General features: G+C 42.1%; 1 protein-coding gene across 1 annotated transcript in view; it reads left to right on the forward strand.

The window, feature by feature from the left end:
- The first annotated feature begins 2,712 nt into the window (after positions 1 to 2,712).
- Positions 2,713 to 27,918, forward strand: part of cramp1 (cramped chromatin regulator homolog 1) — a 38,577-nt gene continuing 13,371 nt past the window's right edge. Inside the window, exons 1-12 of the mRNA XM_084439027.1 lie at positions 2,713 to 2,848; positions 3,224 to 3,597; positions 12,691 to 12,896; positions 13,300 to 13,453; positions 13,599 to 13,682; positions 15,024 to 15,072; positions 15,638 to 15,723; positions 16,985 to 17,108; positions 18,387 to 18,468; positions 19,303 to 20,280; positions 22,907 to 23,078; positions 27,276 to 27,415. Of these exons, the coding sequence (XP_084295153.1) occupies positions 2,799 to 2,848; positions 3,224 to 3,597; positions 12,691 to 12,896; positions 13,300 to 13,453; positions 13,599 to 13,682; positions 15,024 to 15,072; positions 15,638 to 15,723; positions 16,985 to 17,108; positions 18,387 to 18,468; positions 19,303 to 20,280; positions 22,907 to 23,078; positions 27,276 to 27,415 (2,499 nt within the window). The 5' untranslated portion in view covers positions 2,713 to 2,798. The remainder of the gene's footprint in view (positions 2,849 to 3,223; positions 3,598 to 12,690; positions 12,897 to 13,299; positions 13,454 to 13,598; positions 13,683 to 15,023; positions 15,073 to 15,637; positions 15,724 to 16,984; positions 17,109 to 18,386; positions 18,469 to 19,302; positions 20,281 to 22,906; positions 23,079 to 27,275; positions 27,416 to 27,918) is intronic.

The raw sequence follows: 27,918 nt of genomic DNA on the forward strand, positions 1-27,918 counted from the left end.
ACAAAACTATCTCTTGTTTCTACACTTAAAATATATATTTCCCAATGGAAATGAGATAGCATAATTCCTACATATTATGAAAGCCAATGGTTTTATTAGAATCTGTTAAAAGCCCAAAACAGACAAAAAGCAATGTGTTCACTTAAAATCCATTTCCCACTAATTAGCCATTGCGACACCTGACTCATTTCGATAGAGCACGTCCCATATAGGTCTACACACTCCCATTGCATGGGGGTAGGCTAATTATAGTCGTTATATTTCATAATAGCCTACTATGGAGTCAAAATGAGGCCAGAAAGCATTGTAAACGTAAGTGAGGTATTGTAAACAAAAAAATATGAATTGTAAATGTAAGTGAAGTATTGTAAACGTAAGTGAAGTATTGTAAACAAAAAATATATAAATAATCACTTAATTATTAAAAAATAAAATAAAAATTGCATTTACGATACTTTTTTGCGTTTACAAAACCTTTTCTGCGTTTACAACACTTTTCTGCCTTTACAATACTTTTTCTGCGTTTACAAAACTTTCTTGCGCTGCAAAACATTCTGGCCTCTCTTTGACGTGGGGGCGGGGTTAGATGAGTGGCGTGTCCAGAGAGGAAGAGGCGGGGTTTCGGGATGCCCACCGCCATATATAAATCAAAACCATAGAAGAAGTCCAAAAAACGTTGAGCAGCGCTCATATGGCGGTGGGCATCCCGAAACTCCGCCTCTTCCTCTCTGGACACGCCACTCATCTAGCCCCGCCCCCACGTCAAAGAGAGGCCAGAATGTTTTGCAGCGCAAGAAATGTTTTGTAAACGCAGAAAAAGTATTGTAAAGGCAGAAAAGTTTTGTAAATGCAGAAAAGGTTTTGTAAACGCAAAAAAGTATTGTAAATGCAATTTTTATTTTATTTTTTAATAATTAGGTAATAATTTATATATTTTTTGTTTACAATACTTCACTTACGTTTACAATACTTCACTTACGTTTACAATACTTCACTAACGTTTACAATTCATATGTTTTTGTTTACAATACATCACTTACGTTTACAATGCTTTCTGGCCTCATTTTGACTCCATAGCCTACAGTAGATCAGCTGTCTGTAGGTTACATGCATGATTCCCAACAGAGGCTCCCAACCCGATTGACTCATGCGTTTAATAGGCTACGTTGCTGGAAGTCCCGCGATAGAGGTTTTTCAAACCGGCAGAATATTTGCTACCTACCAATGTCACAAGGGGTCCTAGCTGAGCAGATTTTGTAACATGTTTTTTTTTTTTGGCTTAACACCATAGCAGAATCAATGGAACTGTCCCCTCTTGGCATTCCAAATCTTTGTGGTCAATGCGCCAAATTGTGCACGCGAGAGCCTGGTGACGCGAAGTTAGTGCACGCGGCGCTGTTCTTCTACCGCTGGTGATCTGACCAATCACAAGTTTTGTTTTTGAGTTGAAGTGGGCGTGGCCTGCTCGTACAGGAAACGAGTTGCAGCCAATGTAGTTGCCAGTGTGGTAGCTAGCACGACAGCTAAATGAGACCAAGTAGATAGCTAACTAATGTAGCAACGCTTATTTATCAGGAGGTGAAAATCAAGTCAAGGTAAGAATGGATTCTGTACTGTACTGTAAATTGTGTTGCCGTGTTAACTGTCCCATTAAAGTTAAGACGTTAACTTGCTTGCTGGCCAGATAGCTAATGTTAAATAAGTATCTTGCTAACGTTACCAAAGCTGCCAGATAACTAGCTAGTAGTAGCATTTACTCGGACCTTTATGGCCATGATCACTTACCAAAAATGTTTTGTTTTTCTAGATTTCATTAATAAACTCGTCAGAGAGCTGTACAAAAGCATCTCGAGAGTACCGTTTTTTTTGGGAGATGACAGCCTACGGGCTGTCCCAATTCCGGGGCAGCTGCACTTTGCCAGAGCAATTTAGGCTAGCCGGTGCTAGTATTCTACAGGAGAAATTAATTAAATGTGTTTAACCTTTTAAAACTTTCTGTTAAAAACGCTGTTGCCATAAAATGTAATTTAAATACCCTCCAGTGTCCTGTAATTATCAACATTATTGTTTCGTGAACAAACAGTTTGAAACATAGAGATGTAACGTTACAGCTTTATTGATTTGATGGATGGGTTATCCGCCAGCTTGGTAGTTAAACCGAAAAATTAATTTTCCCAATAGTGTATTAATGTGGCATGGAATTCCAGTCCTGCAGATTTGTGCGGCATGGAATCCCAGTCCTGCATATTTGTACAGAATGTTTCGAATTGTAACGGCGTTGTTTGCCTATGTTCGGTTCGTCTGCAGTAATAAAGCTGAACGTTTAGGCAAGGGTACATCAAATCAATAATCTGTCAAATTGTAGGCTACTGCTCTTAAAATATTTTTGTTAATTTACATCTGTTGTCACCGTCTTAAAATGTAAACAACAAACGGCGATGACGTAGTGACAAAGTCCAGAACAAGTAGGTCTATTCTGTTTTGTTCGCTGTGTAGTGTAATCTGGAACCAGGTTTTCATTCACAGTGGTTTCCCTTTACTTATATATACAGGCTGTCCCAAACATATATGTTTTATTGAACAATTTGAGCTCTAAATCGACCATGTTTGCCTAGTCGCAATGCACTGAAGATTGTGATTCAGATAGCTAACGTTAGCGAGAGACATAGCTAATGAACTGCGCAGAGTTCTGGCTCAGTCGAGGCAGGAGAGAGGTGAGCGTAGTCGCCGCAGGACTCTGTTCATGCTTTTAATATGCTTAATTTGATCAATTATTGCTTATTAAATCAGTCGGATCCATGGTGAAGAGAAAGAAAACACCATCTTCCACCGAAGAGCATGAAAATGGGTAACATTGTTTTATAAAGAAACAGTTGAATTAGAGGTCGAATGCACCGAAAGGTTTTCCGTTGTCGTTTGTAGGGCGCTTAACTAAAGGCGCTCGCATTTGAATTTCACTGACAATAATAACAGGTATACTGGGAATCTAAGTTGAAGCCAACGAACAAACAGACGTATTAGAAGTTGTATACATGTAGTTGACAGAATTAGAATGCAGACATTTAGCCATAGATACATATTTGATGTTTTGTTGGGACGGTGAGGGGATTGGAAACAAACAGCGGCGGCCATGTTGAGAGAAAGAACGTCGTGTTTGTAAGTTTTTTTTTTTATTCTGTTAATGTTAAAATATCAAACAATTGCTTTTATTGTGTTGTGCCAGGATGACAGTGGGCTCGAGGGATGGCATCGGTGTTCGTGGAGCGAAGAATTCGTCCACAAAGCATGAAGGTTGTGACGAAGAGGAGACCGGAGATCAGGGGAGAGAGGAGCATAGTACAAAGAGAGACGAAGTGGAAATACTTAATACATCAACTACGGGTAGCACCAGTTCAGTTCTGGTTCTTCCTACGCCAATACCGAACACGTCCGGATCTGGTTCGACCCAACAGTCCCAGACACCGTCAGCACCATACCATCAAAGCCACGATCAGCATCATTTTTTGAGATCCAGCGTTCGACCCCCGAGCAAAAGGATCCGGAAAGATTCCATCGTCCCAGCAGCTATCAATGGCCACGGCAGTGCAAAATCGAAAGGTGAGTCCTGGAGTGAGGATCACCTGTATATTTTTTTTCTATCCTGCCTCCCGATTGTTTTAACTGGGACATTAATAGTTGGTGATGCATTATGATGTTCTACAGTTGTTTGAGTTTTTTTTGTGTGCCACTGTCCATGTCAATACGAGAGTGTTTTCAAGGCTGGGCCTTCAGATTTTTTTTGAAGATACATTTTCGCTTCCTGCATCCACGTTGCTACACTGGCATTTTGTGGGATTTGAGCTACACTGATTACCTTTTGTCATAGTCTGAATGAGCGAATCATCGTGTGTAATTTGAAGATAGTAAATGGTCTTATAACCTTCTTGCCACATCCAAAGCATAGTACTTATATTTTGATAAGACCAGCATGGGTTTCTACCTGCAGACATAATCTCTGGACTGAATTTTTTTTTTTTTTTACACAAAACACTCCCTCTCACTCATTCAGTTGAACTCAGTTAAACTAACACACAAAGGTTTATCAAGGTGTATTGTATTATCTGTATTATTATTATTATTAATAATCATAATAATAATAATAGCAATAATAATAATACTTATCAGATTAGGACCACATGACATTAAATCAATACATATGATCTTTTGACCCCCAATATACTATGAATGATTTTGAGTAACATAACTTAAAAGTTAAGCCCACAGTGCACCAAAACATTACACTGTACTAAATATCAACTGCCTCGATTTGATGTATTTTATAACGCCAGCACACCTGGTTAAAAAGTAATGTTTCTTATTAGTAGAACAAGTAGGCCTACACAGTGAACCTGTTGTTCCTCAACCATGATGCATGTTGTCAGCAGCATGTACAGTTTTTGAATAAAATTTGAAAAGCAAATTCTCAATCCATAGTAAAAACAATGTCTTGAATTTCTGTGGCCCCGTTAAGTGTGGAAGCCTCTAAAGCTGGACAAAATAAATACTATCACAATTTTATTTCCCTTCAGCAGGGATTTGAACACAGGAAGAGAAAGCATTTCAAATATAGCTGCAAGCGGCAGTGAGACAGGACCCTACGAGAGGTCAGACTGATAGACAAGGACAAGGAGTCAGATGAACTGAATGAGTAATGAAAGGGAGACAATTTTTTTTTCTTTTTTACAAAATGGATCAGCCGATATTGCTTGTCTTATGTTGTCATCAACCTAAATGAAAAATAATTTAGTCATTGTTTTTATGGGGATGTTGTCCCATTTTCATCTCCCCTTTGTCATGGTCCCTGACGCGTATTTTTCATCATAGTTTTGTGATTCACTGAATCGCATCAACAGAGCCTGAATATTTTCAGAATTATATCTTAATGCCTTTTTTTTTTTTTTTATACTCAAAATCGAAACTTAATTTGAGTCCATGTTAAATGTAATACAGTGCCTGAGCCTCTAATTTTGGTACTCAAAACGCTGCGGCGTGGCAGCCCCATGGCTTTAGCAACGTCTTTTCATGCAATGTTGCACGCTAACCACCAGGAAGAATCGTTGATCAAGAAGCAACTTGTGTCAGTGGAGCCTACCTAGATTTGCGAGGGACTGGCAATGTTAGGGTGGAATGTAACCTGTTCAGCGAAATCAAATCTTAACTATAACTATACACTCTCCGGCCACTTCATTAGGTACACCTAGCAAAATGAATGCAGTCTAATACAACAATCTTGTAATAGATCTCTCTTCATGATTGTTATAATGTTCACTTTACTTGTTGAAAGTTTACGAGAGGTGGTGATTCAACTATATGACTAATTTGGAGGATGTAGTTTTGGATGCTGTTGAATTGTATTGCATTGTATTACCACATGTTTCTATTATTTTGGCCACCCTATTTTAATCAAAGGGGGGCAAAATAATAGGAGCCCATGGTACACATACTAGTACAATTTCTTGTTGCAAAAACTAATTTGATCGGACAGTCTTTTTCTGCGAGGGAGGAAAAACAAGCAATCTTTTCAATGCTTTCCATTGCTGAATCACAAATAATGCATATACACAGTGCAAATAAAAATACATTGAGATAATAGGCTTATTATGCAAAAAATACCCCAACAAATTGTAGGATACATTTGAAAATGTTTGGCCTGGTCTAGGTGGTCTCAGCCACTTGCAATCGCCCCTTGGGGTGATTCTATTGCAGTGAGAACGCACGTTACCCACAAACTGATACAACTCATTGCTGTACCCTGCACTGTTGCAAACATTACTGCATCTTCTCCTGATCATATTCAGTAGCACGTTGTAGTTGTGATGCTTGCTCAAACTGGATATGTTGCCCATATACCGAACACTGGTATATGAACCAGAGAAAACCAATCAACGCTATTATACACACATGCCGCTGATGCTCCATTTTCGATTACTGGTCGATCGACGGTGTTAGTGAAGAAAAGATTTCCAGAAATCCAAACTTTCCACAAAAATTGGACTAATCATAAAACTGTTTACAAGCGTGTGGTGTTGAGGGCGTATCCAGAATAGGGTTGCAAATTTGAAGGAATTTCATGAATTGATAACTGTTAACCTTAACAAACGATAGTCGATTAATTGATAAGAACGTCCCACGCTGGACTGCGCTTTGCTCGCTTAATTTTTGTGTCTTCTTCCGCTGTGTCATTGAAATTTCTCAGCATCCAAATAAGCCGTCACTACATGGCGTGGCGCCCTCATGTGCAGTCAGACCCTAAATCATGATTACAATGTTAGAATATAATTTGGCTTTAAAACGACATCCGTGGTCTTAATAGTAGCCTAATTTAACATTAGTTTACTAAGGCAGGGGTGCCATTGCCAATAAAATGTGCTCACATTAACATTTGTGCAAATATAGCCATCAGCAAGCCTATTCATGCGCTGACTTTGGGTTATTGCCCACCTGCCTGGTGCAACCAATATAGTGTGACAATAACTATACGCCTGTGTACTGTATATTAGCCTATATTTAGTTTAGCCGACTAGTATTTCCTAAACTACTAGCAGAAGCTGCACCGTATAGTCGTATAAACGACTCTGCACATCCCTACCAGAAAAGCCCCAAAATTCGACAGATTCGTTGAATGATAAATTGAATGAATGAGCTGAGGTAGGCCTAGTGTATCCATAGGCAAGAGACTCTACAAGTGACCATGTTGATGGGCTACTGACATAAATGAGCTAATGTGAATTTATCTGTTTACCGAATGCGCAAGACGAGCGATGTCAAGTGGGGAGCAAAAAAAAGTGAGCCAACAGATTTGCTAGGCCAGTGGTTAGCCTTGGAACAAAAATAATTTTTTAAATGGGGGTTATTCTAGGCGATCCATTCTATATTTATCTCATAGCAGTGAGAACAGACATGACTGCTTAAAGGGGAACGGAAATTAAATAAGAAGTGAAGGTGACATAACAGATGTGGTTTCAGTCTTATTCATGTTCCAATACTCAAAACTACCAAATTAATTATAAAGGAGAAAACTGTGATGTGAGCTTGTTGTTTTGTTGCTTGGGCGCGGCCATCTTGAACACAAATGATTGTGACGTCATCGGTATGGTACGCTTGACAGCTAGCTTAGCCTAGCCTACCCTACTGTTACTGTACACAGTACACATCAAAATGGTGTCTAAAAAAAACAATGCAATAATTGCTAAGAGATCAAGAGGATGAGTACACTGCATTGCTCCAGAGTGTAGCAATGAGTTTTACAATACATTGCCAGCTGGTCTAACGACACATTATCATCGATTGCCGGTGAAACGAAAAGCAGCCCTCATGCTGGCTAGCAGCCTTTAAACGGGCTAGCCCACCTACTCTGCCGGGGTTCAGGGTCTGTAGTGATCACTTTTTGCCATGCGACTGAGGAGAGCCATCAATTTGACCATAGTGGAATACTAAAGATGATCAGGAGCAGAAGACTGAAACCAGAGGCAACGGCTTCTGATTTTGACTTTTCTAGCTACAGCGCAGGGTCAACTGACAGAACAGCACAGAGCCAGGGCCAGTCATCTGTACGCTGCAGGGAAAGGGCGCTCAAACGCGCAAGTCAGGCAGGGGAAAGATGGGTAGGTTTAGTAGTTGCAGCCTGCTAAATGAAGTTAGAAGCTAGCTAAAAGGCTGGATAACTACCATGTTACGTTAAACGTTACTGGAGAGTGCACATGACACACGGCTACCGGCTACTGTCCTAGTAAGCTATAATGCTAGTGATAGCTAGCTAACTACGTCCTAGTAAGCTAGCACTATCTTGCTAGCTAACGTGAACACAACAGCACCATTCGTGCAGGCACCCTCCTCCGATTGTAACCGGCTGGTTTGTGTTGATTGACCTCAAATATAGCGGCTGATTCATTCCAAATCGGGTGAGGCTACATACCTTCTACTTATAGGACGCTCCAGCGTTTCAGCTCTGACGTCCCTCAGGGACAGCATCGACACCTCCAGTACACCTCTCTCTCCACAGAGCATCTAGAAAGTCCTTTTGGAGGTAATACATTGGCCTTGCTGGATTAAATCATCCAAGTTTTCCTCCTGGCAGCAAATAGATTTGACCTCAGTCGGCATAGGTGACGTTATGCAACCCCTACAGTTGCACCAGGCATTGCGGCGCACCTGCTCCTGAACAACAACTTCTTCATATTCCTCCCTAAACAGAAGCACAACAGGTGCTTCTCGCTCAGGTTCATAGGCGTAAGCAATGGGATTAGAAGGCATGATGAGAAAATCTCTCATCACTCTCAGAATCGCTCATTTTGGCTAGTTTCACAGCAGGAAGATTCTCAACTTGTCAGCTGTCCGTCAACTGTGCAAGGATCTTACCATACCAGTGACGTAGGCGATTGCACAATTCAAACATGCAGGCGCGTCTGAGAGCGCGGGTAGAGTCATTTAGCCACGTCTCAGCAAGTGCTTTGGAGCGTCGGAGACTATGAGGAGCAATAGAGTCCAAAATCTCAGTGCATGTCACATCAAACATGGAAATTAGTTAATCAGCACTGAGAGCACAGTTAACGTCCAGGGCACAGAATGATGAGTCATTGAAAATATCTGAAAACTGTGATGCAGTCTGAGGGATAATGGAGTGCAGGCGACGTGCGGGCGCACGAGTGTTTGAGCTGGTGCAAGGTGCTACAGTTGTTAACAGGACGGGTAGATGGTCAGAGATGCATGATCTCCTTTAGTCCAGATAGTCCAAATGAAAGCACAAGGTCCAGGGTGTGACCCTTTTCATGCGGCGGACCTGTTACACATTGGGTGAGATTAAAGGAGTCGGGGAGATTTAAAAAATCCCTGACCAAGGGTCTTGATTCGCAGCACACATGAATATTAAAATCACCAGAAATTAAAATACTGTCATATTTCACCATGATCCCAGATAGAAAGTCCGCAAAGTCATTAATGAAGCCCTTGGTGCATTTAGGGGGGCGGTAAACGACAGCGCAGAGCACAGGGGAGGCCAGGTTAAGTTCAAATTGCTGCAACTCAAAGCTAGTGTAGCAGGTTGTAGGTTGAAGCAGCTGACAATGATGACTGGATCTGAAGACTGTAGCTATGCCCCCACCGGTGCCGGTGGTGCGAGGGGAGTTGAAGAAGGTACAGTCTGGAGGAAGGAGTTCGGAGAACGGTGTAAACACACCAGCATGGAGCCATGTTTCCGTCAGGACTAGGAAGTCCAGTTCGCGGGAGGTGAAAAAGTCATTCAATAGGAAGGTCTTATTTGTTATTGACCTAACATTTAGCAGAGCCATGCAAAGGTTGAGCTCCGGACCAGTCAAAGGGGGAGCGTGCAGTGATGGAGGAGGGGTGGAGGGAGTGGATTTCTGCAGAGGTCTGAGTACAAGGGATCTGTGAGAGATGATGGTGCTAATGGGATGGACAGGGGACGGTGGAGTTGGGGAGGTAGTGGTGGAGACAAGCCAAGCCATGAGGTGGCACTAGTGAGTGTAAGTGCGGAGAGGACGTAGGACATGGAGGGGGAGAGGGAGAGCTAGTAGGGGATGGGCTGATGTCAGATGTAAACAGTGGATGTCAGTATGCACGTGTGAATGACAATACCGCATGCCACAGATTGTAGGCTAATCTCCTGGGTGGTGCAGAAGGAGTGAAGCCAGATGTGGAGGCTGAGAATCCGCGTGAAACGGCCAGCTCCGTGGCCCAGCATGGGGATAGGACCAGAGAGAAAGACTGGTTTGTCGCAGCTGTTGATCATGTCAATCAAGCGTTGCTGCCAACATGCAGAATAATGTTGTTGACGGAGGGAGGGAGTGAGGAGACTAATGCCGGGTGCAGACTAGAGGATTTTCAAATCTTAACCGATTTTATAAACATGGAAGACCACATCCATAACCAGTGGCGCCGGCAGGATTCTATTTCAATGTACGCACAGACGGCAAAATTCAGGTTCCCTCCAGGCCTCAATATTCCATTATTTTGGTAGGGTAGGCTACATATGTCTGCACACATTCAGTCCAAGTGCTGATGACTAGTAGTCACGTAGATGTATTTTGCATGTTAGAACTTTTGATGCACGAGCACGTTGATTTTTGAGAGGCTGTATGGAATAGCCAGCCTTTATTACCAAGTCTTTCTCGTTCAAGCAGGCTACATATTTGTACCTTCAGTGGCATTTTTCGTTTTTCTGCGTTCTATTATTTATTTATATATCTATTATTTTTTATTTATTAATTTCCGTGTAGAGAAATTGAACATTTATTTATTGTTCTGTATGGATGAACATTCCATTGAACTGTCTAAAGAAAACATGCGAGTTGCAGCTCTCTGCTGGACATGCCATTGATGTTGACTTTGATATGAACACATTTATTAATAAAGATACTTCATGTAGTCCTACATTTAACATGTTATAAGAAATAAAGTTGTTTTAACTCTCCCGGACACGTTTCGTATCAATGCCACAAGCAAAAGCATACTCGACACTAATGACGAGTTTGATCAATCATTTTAAACGTGTATCCCAAGTAGGCTATTATGCACATTTTGCGTGCAGTCTGGGTAGGTTATGCAGGCAATATATATTTGTTACAAATACAAACAAAAAGGGCTAGGCCATATACATATAGGCCTACTGAGACTGAGATAGGCCTTAGGAGTGAACAATGCGGGGGTGAGCGAGAGAGATTAGGCTTAATAATAAATGTTTGTTTTGCATAAACGTTACCGATACAACACACACAGCACCATAAAACTCAGCTTAACCTACCACACGCATTCTAAAGACCAGACGCCTGAAAAACACAGCGGCTAAATAATATGCCAGCAGAGGTTGAGCCCAGTCAGAGTAGGCCTATAAGCGGCTGCACCGCTCAACAATAAAAGCAAGACCAAACCAATAATCCGCAAAGCCATAAATCACAAATATTCCTACCTATTTGAAGTGAAGTCTGCGCCTCCCTGTTGCATCAAACTCCCGTAGAACGGCCTCCGCGTCCACAGGAATACCATGGTGCACTGCACTGACGGAGGACGAGGGCGAGGAGGTAACGGTAGCAGGCCTAACGTTAGCTTGGCTAGCATCGTAGCTAGCTTCAATTTCCACCGGAAGCTCTTCATGCACCGTATTGACATCTAACTCTTCGACTTCACGGATATTAAGTCGTTTATTTTTATTCTCAAATGCCTGAAAAATACTTAGCTGTCGCTTGGACATTTTTGCAGGGGAAGCTACTGAAATCGTAAGGTCTATACGCAGTTGGCTCAGCTGAGTCGTAGGGAACGATTTTGAGCGGCAGAAATCGATCAAGCGACGAGTGACAAGTGTCAGACAGACAGTGACATAAACACCAATCATTGGTCTTAATGTAGGCTAATGTTTCTAACAGCTTGAGTGATTGGCTTAACGTAACGTCGAGTGTGAGGAGTGGACCGTGCCTACAATTTTGGTATTACCCTGGGGAAAAAATTGTACGCACGGTGCGTACAGGATTCCGGCTGCCGGCGCGCCTGGACATAACGATCATTTTTAGATATTTTAATAGTAAATATTACTATATTTAGTAAAGATAGTAAAGATATTTTAACCGCACACTCCACCATTCAGTCAAGACACGGGACGATTTCAGAGTGGCGATTCATACCAGGGAAATGCGATCTCATTGACTATTGTGGGTTTCCGCTCAGCATTCCATCGCTGTCCCAAGGATAAATATCAAACGTTTGATATTTATGATTCAAAATCGGAGAGACTCCGATCAGTCGGGAACGTTAAGATTAGGTCGGTAAACACCTCACGCTACAGGATAATTTGGGCAGATAATCGGTTCTGACAAGCCTTGATTCGGGAACGCCCTCCCGATTGTCAAGAGGGGTCAATCGGAGCTAAAATCCCGGCATAAGTCGCGTTTTATTGGCTAAAGTTTCATGTAGGCTGTGGGTGACACAGAGAACCAAGTAAATTTTTTATTCCATTTTCAAGTATTGTTGATTTATTAGACTAGCTTCCTGTTCCTAAGAACAAAGAGAGGTAGCCTACATTTTAGTTGAATTGTTATAGCACCCATGCCTGGCAATAAATGACAGGCTGAAATACCTTCTTTTCGTAGGCTAGCCACGCCGCCACATTTTGCGAGTTCCAAAATAAGAGGCTGAGGCAATGTACACATCCCGCCAAAAACTACTCTCCAAACAAGGGTGAATAGATTGGAGACCCCCAAGCTTCTGTTCAAGCATAAAAACTGACTTGGATTACGCTCAGTGCTGCTTGCAGCTTTACGGTGCATTATGCCGTTTGGCTCAGGTTTGGCTTAAATATTTTTTGCAATTCTCATGACATCCCAAAAGCAATCAATAAATAAAGTGCTCTGACAATAAAATGAAATAAATCCGTAATCTATGGAAGTCACAGGACTTTAATAAGTGTGTCCAATCATTTTGAGTTGGCAACTTGAAATGATTGGATGACTTACCTGCCATCAACCTACCTACCTGCCTAGCGAGTGTCATTTGTTTCCCCCCATTTTGAGGAGTGGCTTTGGAGGGAGGCCTGAAGGGAGTGGCAGGGTTTTGCTGCTTGCATTTTTCAAAATCTTTCAATATTCATAGCTTAATCACTCACACATTGTTCACTCACTTGTTCCATCTCACTATTTGCAACAGGGGCGGAAAATGGTCCCTCTCTTCAGGTGGCTCCTGGTCAGTCTGGCTCCATGGTGGGCTCTATAGGCGGGTCATCCAAGGCAGCCCCCAGAAGCCAAGGGCCCAGCGATAAAGAGGAACTGGGGGGCAGCCAGAAGAGAGCACGTCGCCAGTGGGAGTCCTGGAGTGCAGAGGACAAAAACAGCTTCTTTGAGGGTCTCTATGAGGTATGGGTGGATAGACAGACAGACAGACAGGAAAAGTACAGCAGTAGTGGGAAAAAAGTACAGCTTGATAAAGAATATACATAGAGAATTATACATAATAGATTAAATTACAAAAATATGTGTGCAGTATGCATAAATGCAATAAATGCATAAAGAATATACATACATACATACATACATACATACAGTCTGTATAAATATGTATACTAATACTCAAATATACATACATACATGCATACATCCACAACACTCAGAGTTTGAAGGTAATGTAGCCTGTAAAGCACTCAACAAAGTTGTAGTCATTCAAAGACGTCTGTTACTGCATTATTTCGGAAAGCTAATTATGTGAACTGTGGATTATGATTTAACAATTAAGCATGCAGTTTGAATCTCTACTCTTCAGCATGGGAAGGATTTTGAGGCCATCCAGAACAATATAGCCCTTAAGTATAAGAAGAAGGGTAAGCCAGCCATCATGGTGAAGAATAAAGAGCAGGTCCGCCACTTCTACTACCGCACCTGGCACAAGATCTCCAAGCACATCGACTTTGCCAATGGTGAGCCTCAGTTTAACTGTATACACAAGGGTGTTGCGTTCCTATTGAATTTCAGCTAAATAGACATGACCTAGAGGGTTGTGTCTTATTATTGTCATGCGTGTACAACTGTGGCAGGATACTAACTTGTTTCACTCCCCTCCAGTATACTCCCGTGTGCTGAAGAAGTCCTCTCAGGAGCTGTACGGTCTCATCTGCTATGCTGAGCTCAGGAAAAAGGTTGGAGGATGTAAGTGAAGTAGGGTGTTTGTCTGATTCAACGTACTTTAACTTAAATAAACAGCCATTTTTCCTCAGTTCCGTCTGCAAAATCAATATCATTATTGTCAGTCAATATTGTCATGCATTGAACATGGTGAACTTGGGATAGTGGAAAGTGACACTGACGTTCTCACATTGGAACCAGTATAGTGTATAAATGTGTAGTCTTGGAACTCAGACCCAAATCTTATAGTGGCGCTGGGTCCAGCCAACTTCTCAATTAGGATCTGGGATGAGATGGCAAAGATTCAGAATTTCGGATATAACTGCAGTTGCTCCAGCCTACCGCCTGAGCAATCAAATGTGTTTTCTTTTCCAGTAATTCTGCTTTGCTTATTCTGATCCTTCTAGGGATGCTCCGATTGATCGGCTAAATGGGCTTTATAAATTGACAGCCCTACCCTAACTAATGCCTTGCTATTTAGCCAGCATAAATGATTTTTCCTTAGTTGGAGTTGGCTTGCACTTTTGAAGGAGGTCAGAAAATTAACAAAAATTGGGATGACGGCAAAGATATTCCACTGAAATATAAATTGTCCACCTATTTGTATTCTATGTCCTTGCTGTATGCATTAATTCGCATTTAATGTCTTGACATGTCCATGCTTAATTGCAATCTGGAAACCTGGAGCTGCCTCGCAGTCTCAAAAGGTGTGGTAAATGTGTAAAACTCAGCTTTCAAGCAACCACAAGCAAAGTATGCTCAACTTCATTGTGCAGCACACCTGGATGTGACGCTCAATTGGTTAATGGGCCACTTGTAGCTACTACAGTTTTTCTCCCATGACTGTTACTAAAGTTTCACTGTTGTGGAGTCATACTGGACACATTTTTTTAATTAAATACATAATTTTCCTATTTTATCCCATTTTCACCCAATTTGGTGGCCAATTGACCCTGACGTAGTGTCCAATTACCCCCTACTAAATTGTTGAGGATTCGTCATGCAACCCCATTGGTAGGTGATGCCTGACTTTCTCAGCTTGTGTCCGTGACTCCTGACACCAGACGGGCGACAAACCCTCGAGCCAAGATTAAACTAACCACCCTCTGGAGCGGCAGCCCAATTCTCCCTCTTGGATCCAGCCATACTCTGATCTGGCGAGGTCCCCAGTGGGAAGTTGCACCCATGCCACCGCGGACCCTTGGCCACAGTTTAGCTTTGTTGGTGCTGCTGGTGCTGCTGCTAGTGTATGTCATGAGGGAGGTGATGGGGATGTTGGAGTCATGGGGGACAGTTCTAACTGTTGTACAGGTCTGTGGGATATTGCTATTAATTGGTGCCCTGTGCTCTTCTCACTCCTGGCAGTAATGGACGATAAGAATGTAGCAAAGCTAAACGAGCTTATCCAACAGGGGTAAGAACAATAACTCTCATCCTTGGCTTTCCCAGTGAATGTCCTTCTATACCTGGTGCTACTGAGATAGTAAACCAATATACAAAATAATAGTGCCATTTTCATACATTGACATTTCATACATTATATGGCTATGATTGTACAGTGCAACCGGAAAGTATTCATATCCCTTTTCCCCCCTCAAAATTCTACACACCATACTCCATAATAACAAAGTGAAAAAAGTTTATCTTGACATTTTTGCAAATGTATTATAAATAAAAAACTAAATTGAGCTTAGGTGCAAATTCTCTGTCTGATGAAAGATAGAACTTTGGCCTGAATTCCAAACATTCTGTCTGGAAGAAACCAGGCACCACTCATCAAAAATTAATTGAATAAATTTTGGAATAAGGCTGTAACATAACAAAATGTGTAAAAAGTTAAAGGATATGAATACTTTGCAGGTGTACTATAGATCAAACAGTTTTTGTGTAGTAAATGTTTTTATGCTTGTTTGTGCATGTGTGTATGCAGTATAATGTTCTGTGGCAATTCGGCTCATTATTCCACTGTGTTCTACCAGGGCCACAACTGTGCGTTCCAAAGGCAGGAACCTTCGGATCAAAGCGCCCATGTGCCGTGCACTCAAGAGGCTGTGTGACCCAGATGGTGACTGCACGCACGCACCCCCCCCCCCCCACACACACACACACGCACACATACCAGTGTACATTTACATCCATTGTGCATGCATGCAATGTTTATAGTCTATAGTCATATCCAAGGAGTAGCAGAAAAGGGAGGAGTGGTTTTGGCAAACACAGAGTCAACATTTGGTGTCACCGTATTGATTTATATGGTAATTCTCCGGGGGCGGGATGACTAGAGAAGAGTGGGAGGTGATGCTGAGGATCTCAAGGTCCTCGACAGGCTGTCGTCTTCCTGCAGCCGTCTTCTGTTCTTGCATGTTTTGAAGGCTGTTTGCCTTCAGTTGACTCTTCAGAAAGTGAAATACTTGCTCAACTGTAATCAGATGATGGTGATTTGCTTGGCCAGTCAAGAATTTCACGTTGGGGCCTTGAAAGTGTGTTTGAGTTTAGAGGCATTGAGTAGTTTAGAGGCCTTAAGTTGTATCTGAGCAACTTAATGCCTCTATATGATCTTTTATGTTTTATCTTTCTCTTTTTATGTAAAGCACTATGTGCTACATTTATTTGTATGAACGGTACTATATAAATAAATGACATTGAGCAAGCCAGAGGGTTTTCACACTTAAGAATACATCCTGCTCCTCCCATGACCAGTTACATCATCAGGGCTAGTTTCAGTCTGAAATCACTGGAGCCATCTAATGGGTTGGGTAGGTGGGACATCTGATGATTGGATCTACCTCATTTAGGATGAAAACAGAAATTCGAATGGAATTGCGATGGGTCATTTTCAGTGTGGCCAGGAGAGTACATGACGATGAGGAAATATTAGTTGAGTAATTATTGTTAGAATACTATTTAAAATTATGTAAAGTTCCAAATGAATTTGTGGTCTGCACATAAGTGTTTATAACTTGATCGTGTAATTATGAATGTCATGACTACCATGTGGAACTTAAGGTACCATGTAGAGCTTAAAATTGTCTTTACATCTCTTTGTGCATTAGCTTAGAGATACAGTCATGTAATAATACTCCATGGCCCAATCTTGGATGCAGAGAATTACTTATTGCTTATTACTATTCTTATTGTCATGAATTCTCTGTGGTCAGTTCTTTTGATCTCGGAACGTGAATGCTTGTGAAACAGTTTGGACCACGCTCATTCCCACTTGCAGGTACAGTATATTTGTAATTGTGACCTCAGACTCCACAGGCCATTTAAGAACTCTCTTTTGGGCTCTCTCGCTCCCTATCCTGCTCTATATGTTCTTCCTGCAGGTGTGAGTGATGAGGAGGACCAGAAACCAGTGCGGTTGCCTTTGAAGGTGGCGGTGGAGCTGCAGCCACGGAGCAACCACTCTTGGGCCCGTGTACAGAGTCTGGCCCACAACCCTCGCCTTAGGTCAGGACTAGGGATGCAAATTCTCCTGACCAATAACCGTCCCTCATTATCGGGTATTAACCATTAGCCGATAAGCCTAAAATAAACAATAAAGCGCAAGGACATGACCCAATGGAAATAGCAGTCATAACATGAAAAATGCTGACAAAAAAAGAGAAAGGAATTAGAATGTTGGAACCCCACTGCCCTGTCACAAATCCACTTTGCGATGGAGTTTGTCAATTTTTCAGAGGTAGAATTGCTCATTTGGAGCCTGCTCTCAGTGAGTGTGGGTTGGCGAAGCCCACTAGTACTGGGGCTGATAGCTGTGGAGCTCTTAAAGGACAATGCTCGTTTTTGACAACATAGAGCATAGGCCTGTTGTGGTTTTCACATGCCATGATCTTTAGAAACGTCTTTCGAAACGAAATAGCTTCCTCACTTGCTCCAGCATGCATTCGCACAGCGCGCAATTGTTGCTCCAGCACCCTGTGCGCATGCGTGCTGGAGCAAGTGAGGAAGCTATTTCGTGTCTAAAGACGTTTCTAGAGATCATATTACAGAGGCATGTGAAAAACAACACAACAGGCCTATGCTCTATGTAAGCACAACTAGCGATTCATCAAGACAGATTGATGAAAACAACCGTTTCGCGGCAGAAAATAGATTTTTAGAAACTGCATTCTAAGTGCCCCGACCACCGCCATTACATGGATATACTGGCTCGCGCTGGATTTAAAATTTCTTCTACATGCCTCCGAACTACACCAAAGGTATCTCGGTGAGTCAAACGTCTTATAATATGTCGTAAATAAGGTCCAGGTTGTCAAAAACGAGCATTGTCCTTTAAGATGTTTAGCTTTGAGAGGATATCTTAGGCTAGAACAGCTCCAATGGTATGCAAATTCTTTCTTTAGGATATTGCACACAACCATGCTCTTATTAAGTGAGTTTTTACGTTTAGAGGGCCAAGCAAAGTCTGATTATCTGCCTCCACGAGTTCCATCTTTTTTGAAAGCATTGATGCCTTTGCGTGACATACGACATAGCCTATGGGGGTCATTCTGGTCAAAATTGTTTGTCGCTTCAATAATGTTAAATCAGGCAATGATGCGGCAACTGTGCCACCTACAGATTGATGAAATTGATGAGAATGCAATTAATTTGTAAATGTTTGCATAATTAATTAATCAAATTAATGTGTTAAATTGACAGCCCTAGTTTGGATATATGAGTACAACTTGAATTTCAATTGTCTTGTCCAGCGGAAGTGTGATGATGTTTTTATGTCTAATCTAGAATGGTGGTGGAGCTGCACAGAAAAGTCTCCAGCCTGATTGAGTTCCTGAAACAGAAGTGGGCCATCCAGGACCAACGCATTGTATCCTTTGACGGTAGATACTAAAATGCTAATTATTAGGACTGTTCCTGACTAAGAGGAATTAAATAATAAGTATGAACTATAAGTGTATGCATTAAGATAACAGATTACTTTGTCGCTCAAAGCAACGGGTCAATCTCGTAAGACATACCTAATCCCACAGTACTAGGTCGTAAATGCACCAAATCATCTGACATTCAACATGCTAGACATCCTCTGTGTGCCTTTGTCTGACAAGGGGGCTGCACTCCCGATCTTCTTCCAACTATTGCTCGGAAGTTCTAGTAAACCAGCAGTGGATGATCGCAGTGTTCTTGAAGACGCGTAGTTGACAAGGGAGTTAGCAATGTAGCTTGGTCCTTGCTCATCTAAGACTGGACTAATGTGCTCTCTCCTCTTGGTTTTAGTTAATAGTCAGGCTGCAGAGTTTTGAATGAGCTTAAGTCTGTGTTTTTGGGGGGCAGGCCAGTGAAGAGTGCATTACAATAATCGAGTCGGCTTGAAATAAAAGCGTGAATCATGTTTTTGTCCAAATCTTTTTTCTTTTTCTTTCTGGGTGTACTGGCTGATGATGTGCTGTAAATAACACATGTCCATATCGCTGGATATATGCCCCAAAACTTGAGAAGTTCCTATCTATTTCAGGAGTTAACTCACAGACATGTACAGATCATAGTATATAGTGGGGCTATTAACAATGCATAACTATATCTCAGGGTTGGTTTAATATACTCCACCCACCAGACAAAACCAATGTCAATGTGATGGACAAAGGTTTTCTACTATTTAACTGTGTTGATGGAACTACCGTCCTTGACCCACCAAATCCACCAGCTGAAGAGCCTTCAAGAGAGTGAAGCACTGAAGGGGGCCAAGCAGGGCAGCCCCTCCCCCTGGAAACCTGAGAAGGAGGACCTGTTCCTCTACCCGGCTGAGACCAGCACCCTGACCACCCTGCCTGGCGTGGCACGCGTAGTCCACTCCAAGGCCTCCTGCACCGTGCACTGGCAGGAGAGTGGCAAGTGCCGTCCGGGTGCCAAGGAGCTGCCTGCTGCCCAGATCCTGGGCATTAACACGGCCCCACTTGTCCGGGGCTCCGCCAAGACTGGAAGAGCGGCAGTGACGCCAGCAGCAGCAACAATGGCACCTACACCTGAATCTCTTGACGGACTGCCCGGGCAGGGACCAGAGGAGAAAACCCCTGTATCAGGATCTCCTCATTCTCTTCACTCATCGCAGAAGTCGCCAGGTCCCAAACAGGAGGGATGTGGGGCAGGGAAGGTGGAACCGGGGAGGGGCTTTCCAGGCCTGGAGGGCAGAGGGGAGGAATTGGCAACCAAGGATGGCGACAGGGATTTGAACTCTCAGGGGAGCTCAGCAGACAAATGCAGAGAGGACTGGACTGCAAGGGTTAGCAGTAACTCCCCAGAGACAAACAAGAATCCTCAGTCTGGGGTCCTGGTTGTTGCTTCGGAGGAACCTTTGTTAGAGCAAGGGAGCTCAGCTCATCCTGGGAAGGAGGATTGTGGAGATACACACTTGATGGCAGGCAGCAGGTCAGCAGAGAGGATCCGTGAGGAGGGCTGGAGCACTCAAGGTTCCAAGAATGTGACCCTTGCGGAGCTGTACCTCATGCTGGGGAAGCCTGGCAAGTTGCAGCTGGAGTACGAGTGGCAGTCAACCACTGCAGCCCCCACCTCAGGAGAGGAGAACGGAGAGCCATTGAACCTGCACCCACTGCTCCCTGCCAACACACAACGTGTCCTGCGCTGCTTGCTGAGGCTAGTCTCCTCTGAAGTCAACCCCAAGCCGGTAAGTCAGACCCACCTTAGTGGACTGGTGCCACTTGCTCTTATAGAAGGCTTTACTGATGATGACAAGTCGCTTTGGATAAAATTATGAATTGATGCACAGATTATTTTTTAATATTTTTAAATTTTTACCATTCATCCATACAGTAAAGGATGCTGTCACCATTTTTCGCTAGTTAGCAATGCTAGTGAATTCTAATGACAGCATACCACTATAACACTAGCATAGCTAGGGCTCTTAGCTAACTTTTTTCACCATCCTCCTGGAATCATCCCGAAATACAATCTAAGCCGTCCCGAAATGGATGTGGACCGTCCCGAATTTAAAAACGTTGTTTTTGCATACTGTATTCCTCCCCCACAAAATTTTGAGCATCAAACTAGGGATGGGAAGATACACTGTGCACAATACTTTGTACTTGTCGATACAGGGTTCACAATACGATAGTCACAATATGATATAACCTAAATAAAACAAGATGGAAAACGTGTGACAGAGTAAACAATAATACATATTGTGTCAGGGCTCTATGGCATTGAGATGACATATTGCCTTTTCAGCATAGTGAGGAATGAACTAGAGGGAAGCAAACTAGGTTTATTACAGAGGTGTGGGTGGCATTGCCTATGCACAATTTAAACCAGTGTGTTGCCCTGTCTCCCAACTCTAAAATCATCAATTAAGCTAGCACTACCTAGTTGGCTGATAAAACTGGCAATATGTGTAATGCAAATAATATGCTATGTTAGCCTTATCGTCAGATAAATACACACAAAAAGATACAAGCTTTAGCACTAGCTAGTTAACCAGGTAGCAATTGGAAATGCATAGCAAGCTGCTACGACAGTCAGTGACTGATTCATGAAGATGGCAACTTAATATCTATGTAGCCTATAGTTGAAAGTCACAGCTAATGAGGGGGTATATATAGCTACATAGCTGTAGCCACAGAAGCTAGCTGGCTACGCTAGGTTTGGCTAGGAGGTCAACTAGCTAGCTAGTTGCTATGTTAGTTAGCTAGGTTGCTTGTCGAAGCTATCATACGACAGTCACGGTCTAGAACATGGATGTGTAGTCTGGAATTGCAACCGCTATGAAATGCTACACTGCTTCGTTTATGAATGAGACGAGCAGAGTGATGAGAAGACAGTCATTGAATTGAGAGAGAGAGGAGATGAGGGGCTATGTGGTCACTGCAGCGTGTGTGTGCATGTGTGTGTTTCAACTGGATGTCTGAGATTTAGAGCGAGAAAGTGCAACACAGTCAAAATATTCTCAGCTGTTCACCGTTGGCATCCATAATGCCATTAAACGTGCCAGTATAAAAATCAGACAATACAGAATACAAAAAGTGCACAATTCGCTACACAATCATAACAGGGCCAGGGATGTATGGCTTAACCAGCATCAGAAAGCCAATGAAAACAAGTCTTCAGCCATGACTTAAATATCTCTATGGTCTAGGCAGACCGAATTTGTAGTGGCAGACCGTTCCACAGCTTCGGGGCAGCCACCGCAAAAGCTTACTTGCCTTGAGTCAAGACCTTGGGACATCTTAAAGTACCTCATTCGATGACCTCAGTGCTCTAGCTGGGGTGCAAACATGGAGAAGTTCAGCTAGGTACTGGGAAATGTATTGAAACATCGGTCCACAAAAAAATTATGTAAAAACAATGCAAATAATAGTATATTATACTTCAATTATATTATATTATACTAATATAGTATAAAGTACAATAAATAATAGCCTGAGGCAAAAAAATTGCCTTAACAAATTGTACATTTGATATCAGTCGCTATTAGTTGAAATACACGTTGGACTAGGGTGGCATCTGGGAAAACTTTTGTAATTAACAGGCAGTTAGATAAGATTGACTGTAGGGCCTATTTTTAATTTTGCATATTATAAAGCAAACCGTGACCTTGCAGTGATAAGGGACCAGACTCAAACCATAGCTTGCATTTTTGTTCAGAGAAATCAACATATTGTCAACACCGGAGACCACATAGGGTGTGATTTCTCACCGATTCAGTCGAATTACAGGTTGCGCAGCCATCGGCCACTATAGAGCCCAGTTCAGACAATAACGATTGTTTTAAAAACGTCCTATCAGTGTCGATTAATCGGCAAAACCGTTTAATCGTCGAACTCTAAACGTCACAGCCCTAGAGTAAAAGTTTGCAACAAAGTCAGAAATGTGTCACTAGAAACTGAATTTGAATTATTTATATTTTAATTGCTCACTTGAATATTTGTATTAAAAAACTGAATTTGAATCAGGTAATTATTGTTTAACTTGAATAATTGCATTGAGAAACAATCTGAATAGCATCATTTGAAATTGAAATGTAATTTATTAGTTTGAAATTCCAATAAACTTGAAACTCAATGTAATATTATGAAATTTAATTAATTTGTTCTGAAACTGTATGACCACTGAACCACAATGTTTTATAGCTTACATTACTTTGTTGATCACTTAAAAGCATGTTTAAGGTGTGATCACCATCAATTTAAATGTAAACTGCTACAACTCTTGAGGCTACACACCGATAATATTAATCTTTCTCTCCCTTCTCCTATCACCCTATGATGATGCTCTCCAACATTTGTAATGTTCTCAAGGCCCCAGAGCTGTGTTCGACTGCCACGTCCCCACTCAAGCCCACCCAAGAAGAGCAGTCCTGCACCCTGCCAGGGAAGACCCCAGCAGTGGGGGTCCGCAGCCCTAACTATAGCCGACAGCAGGCTACCCTCCGAGGCACCAAGCTAATCCTGCCCAATGCTGGATCCTCAGGTAGGTTTCACATCACACTTCACAATAGGGATGTCACAATATTAGAATTTTGAACCTCAATATGATACCATTCATGGCGCATCTCCATTGACCAGCACACTACGGTACAAGACTGCAGGCATTAGTCTTATCTGTGCCATTTGGGCAGTAACGCTTCTCCATTACACAACAGCCCTAATGGCTTTGAATAGGAGGAGTAAAGCGTCATATGGTGGTGACATACACATTGTTTCCCACAGAATTATATTCTGTATGTGGTGGGGGGGTCTCAACTGGAGGGTTCCGGGGGTATGCCCCCTAGTGAAGATTTTGGGCCGTAAAAGCCCAAATTTGGTGGCCTCTGACACATTCTAATACCACTATTCCATCATATACAGTCACTGATCTTAATTATTGCATATTTTAATGAGTTTGCCTACCCGATTGTAAACGTAGTGAATTATTCTAAGGGAGAATTTGGCTTCTTGTTCGTTTTAGCCCACACAGTTTGTAAATGGCTATTAAATGTGTTGGTGTGTTAGTGTCAGAGGCTGGGGATAACACCAATTTAAAGCAATACGTCGCGATATTTTGACCTTTACAAACATGTCTGGTGCTAATTCTCCAATTAGATTTACTAAAAGTAAGCTGAATCGTCCAAACAGTCTACTCAGAAAGATAATACATTGACATTTATTACTTTTAAAAGTTGCGCTCCCAGGCGCAGCATTCAGTCGAGGTGCGCATGCGCAACGTTGTGCTTAAACAACACAGTAGTAGCGAACTATTCCGGCATCTATGGATATCATGCGTTTTTTAGCTCGATGATATCATGGCGGAGGTGAGAAAACCGAAGCGAAACATCACGGAGGAAGCCAGAAAAAGAAAAAGACAATCTGATAACGTTAAGACAGTGCACTTACTCGCAGAGCCTGTGGGGGCGCAGTTCTGATAAAACGCTATGTATTGCTTTTACACTAGAAACAAGTAAAGGTGGCTAACCAAATACTGTAGGAGGGGAAGGGAGACAGAAGAAGCCCTGTTGTTAACACCTGGCATTAAAATGTGTCTTGGGGTGATCCAATCACAAATGGCCAGTTCAAGTACATCAGTTGACACCTGGCATTAGAATGTGTCTTGAGTGACCACTTGTGATCTGATCACTTGGGTCACTTACCCCGCTCTATATGCAAGTAAACGCTGTACATAATTTCAACAGATTAGCTAGCTTGCAAGCTAGGTAGCTAACATTATATTAGCTAGCCAGCTAAGTTAGCCCAGCTGGCATAGTTGGCCAATGTTAGCTAGTTATCTGGCTAGCCTAGCTAACTATACTACATCATCAATCAATCAATCAAAGCTTTATTTGTATAGCGCATTTCATACCCAGAGGCAACACAATGCGCTTTACAGAGAACAAGGGAGGTGGGCATACGACCCACTCTCTACATATTCCAGAGGGAAGCAAAAAAACAGTAATCACCCGGGGGCCAGATAAGTGAGCTGTAAAAATTCTTCCCTGACCCCCCTCAACAAGGCGATCGAGCAAGCTTCAGGAGTATGTCTACCGGCTAAGAACATTTATAAAGCAATACATTGCATTAAATTACATTTCAGAGTGAGAGAAGTTAAAATATTAATAGGAGAGAGAATATTCTACGGCATGCTACATCATCCACAGCAGACACAGGGGTATCTATCGGACTTCGGGAGGTCTGCTGGTGACAGTGGGGCATCCACTGGACCTGGTTAGAAGATAGGAGGGGGAGAGAGAGGCACTAGGGAGAGGGAAGGCAGAGGGAAGGCAGAGAAGGGTTAGTAGCACATAGAGCCATACAGACCACACAGATATTGAAACAGGCAACCTGGGGCAAGCTCCTGGAATATATTTGTCTAATGGCTAAGAACATTTAAAGAACAATAAATAGCATTAAATTAAATTTTCGGAGCAAGAAAGGCTAAGAGCATCAGGTCCAGGCCTAAGCCGGATGTGGACTGATGTGTGTCTGTGTGTACGTGTGTGTGTGTGTACTAAATACTACGATATCCACAGCTCCGCAGCTGACACTGGACCTGGTTAGAGGATAGGAGGGAGAGAGAGAGGCACTAGGGGAGACAGAGAACGGTTAGTAGCACACTGAGTCATTGAAGCAACACAACAGTCAGAACAAGCCTCTCCATGTTTCTTGGTCCTGGCTTTTGGAACTGTTAAAAGTTCAGTGCCTGAGGATCTAAGTGGTCTGTTTGGCATGTACTTAACAAGCATGTCTGAAATATATTCTGGTGAGTGACTGTGGAGAGATTTATAGACAAGTAATAGTATATAGTATAAGTCTATTCTAGAGTTGACTTGTAACCAGTGTAGTGATTTTAACGCTGGTGTGATGTGTGCCCTTCGTCTAGTCTTAGTGAGGACTCGTGCTGCAGCATTCTGTATTATTTGTAGCTTAGAGATTGCTTTCTTTGGTAGGCCTGATAGTAGAGCATTGCAGTAGTCCAGCCTGCTTGTGATAAAAGCATGCATTAATCTTTCGGTGTCAGCCTGAGAGAGAAAGGGTTGCACCTTGGCAATGTTCCTTAGGTGGTAAAAGGATGTCTTTGTAATATTCTTGATGTGGTTTTCGAAATTAAGATCTGAGTCAAGTATGACACCTAGGTTTTTAGCCTGGCAATTGGTGTCAATTTCCAGAGTTTTTAAGTGTGCAGCTAGTTTCTCTCTTTCAGCTTTTTCTCCAATGATCAGTACTTTCTGTTTTGTCATGCTAGTATATCTAGTTAGAATAGCCAATGTTACTGTAGGAAGCTCAGACATTCACTAACAACAATGCCGTTAGCTAGCCAAGACTGGGGGACAAATAGCTCATCCCTTATGCTCATTAGCAGTAGCCAACTGGACTTAAATGAGTAGTCGGCTGTTTGGCCGGCTGGCGCTTATATTATGTCCTTTCATGTAAGTGAACCTTTATTTGTATTGCACCTTTCATACAACAAATGCAGCTCAGTGCTTTACAACAGGGAAATTACACGCACAGAGTGCTTCACATAAAATGAAGTAAGGAACGTAAGATGGAAGATAAAACAATAAAAAGATCAAGATAAATCATAAAATACTTCTTTTTTTTTTTACTCAAATCTTAGGATGCAATTAAAATCCACTAAAACCCACACCTAATCTGCTGCAGATATAACAGCAGCGCCAGAATGCTAAAAAATATCCTGTATCTGTCTCTGCTCAGCACCAGGAGAGAGAGAGAACTCTTTTAAGGAGATGAGTGAAACTCCCTTCTTCCAGTCCTGAATCAATTTTGACTGGGTTTCCCAGAACATCTGCACCTTTTAACCGAGTATCCTAGTAAGCGGCCCCACCCGTAAAGACCTTACGTCGGGCCTCCGAGCCTTTATGTCTTTCATTGATGTATGTGTAAGACTATACTGTCAGTGATAAGTTACACAATTATACTGCATCTGTAGGTTCTTAACCTGCTATCTGTCACTGGATGTGGATAGTTCATGCAAATTGAAAGAGATCATCATTAAACGTTTGTATTTACAATTGTATTGTTGTTTGGACAAACTCAAGGACACAGCCATGCAAAAGCCCTCAACACATAGCCCTCAACACATGCAGCACCATGTTGAAGCATCTCTTAAAGCAACAGTACGCATTTGTTGAGAATGGATGATATCCACCGTGTTACTCTTGAAACTGAGTCCACAGAACAGAAGTGTAATGTGATATTACAAAAAAAACTAAACTGACAAGAAAGCCTAATTTTAAAGGAATCTCTTTGACAATTCAAAGACTTGAAAATGAATATCAATTTTACACAGGCAAGCAAATTAAAGACAAAAATGCACAGATCTATGGATAAGTTAGCACCTTGCACCAGTTTTTCCATGTGAATCACTCCTGCTAATTCTCTCATCTTTTTGACCATTGTCAACACTTATATGTTTTGTGTCTCATTTCTCATCTCATCAGTGTCATGTGCATATTTATCTTGTTTCAAACCATAATGCTTTCTGATCCCAATATGAGTTTTGGGATATTGGTAGAAAATACCCAAAAGCAACTATTTGCTTAGGCTTTATTATGCCAAGTGGCGCATAAGGTCCCCCTATCACTTCCTGTCCTGGGATACGGTGGATACCTCCTTCCGGATGAACCCTAGGCCTATACTATGACACTGAATATAAACTATTACCTTTTCTTCACAGGAGTGCGTAACCGTGATGCAGAGGGCGGAGTGTTCGCTGTGCCAACCACACTGCCCCCCAACAGCTCCCGCCATTCTCGCATGTTCTCCCCCAACAAGGAGGCAGAGTTGGCTTTTCGTCAGCAGTTAGACTCCATCAGTGTAAGGTCCTCTTTCTATACATACAGTAGCACTATATTCACCTGCTTGGACTTTGTTTTACAAACTGCAATCAAAATGCTTTAAATTGGGAGTTGTTGTATATAATCCACATGAAATGTAATTGGAAAATAATTCTATGAAAGAATTAATCAAACATTGCATCGTCTCTGAGGCAGAATTATTGATTCTTCTGGGGCTAGGCGATATTAATAATAATATTGTATACCCTCTGACAGCCATCGTGATGAATGAGAACGTTCAATGAGTGCAAGACAGGGCTGTATACAGCAGACATGTCAAAAGCCTATTCCTATTTTTTGACTATTTCAATAAAGATGTGATAGACAATATACAAGAGATAAAAGTACAAACCCAAGAGCACTAAATCTACATATAAATGAGAGTTTGTTATCCTGAGGGGTTATTCAATTCCAATTTTGATACAGGCTGGTGTGCTTTAAGGACATGCCTAATCAAGGGAGAAAACTAAAGCTGTCTAAAAA

The sequence above is a fragment of the Borostomias antarcticus genome, assembly GCF_949987555.1.
Source record: "Borostomias antarcticus genome assembly, chromosome: 5".
Classification (NCBI taxonomy): Eukaryota; Metazoa; Chordata; class Actinopteri; order Stomiiformes; family Stomiidae; genus Borostomias; species Borostomias antarcticus.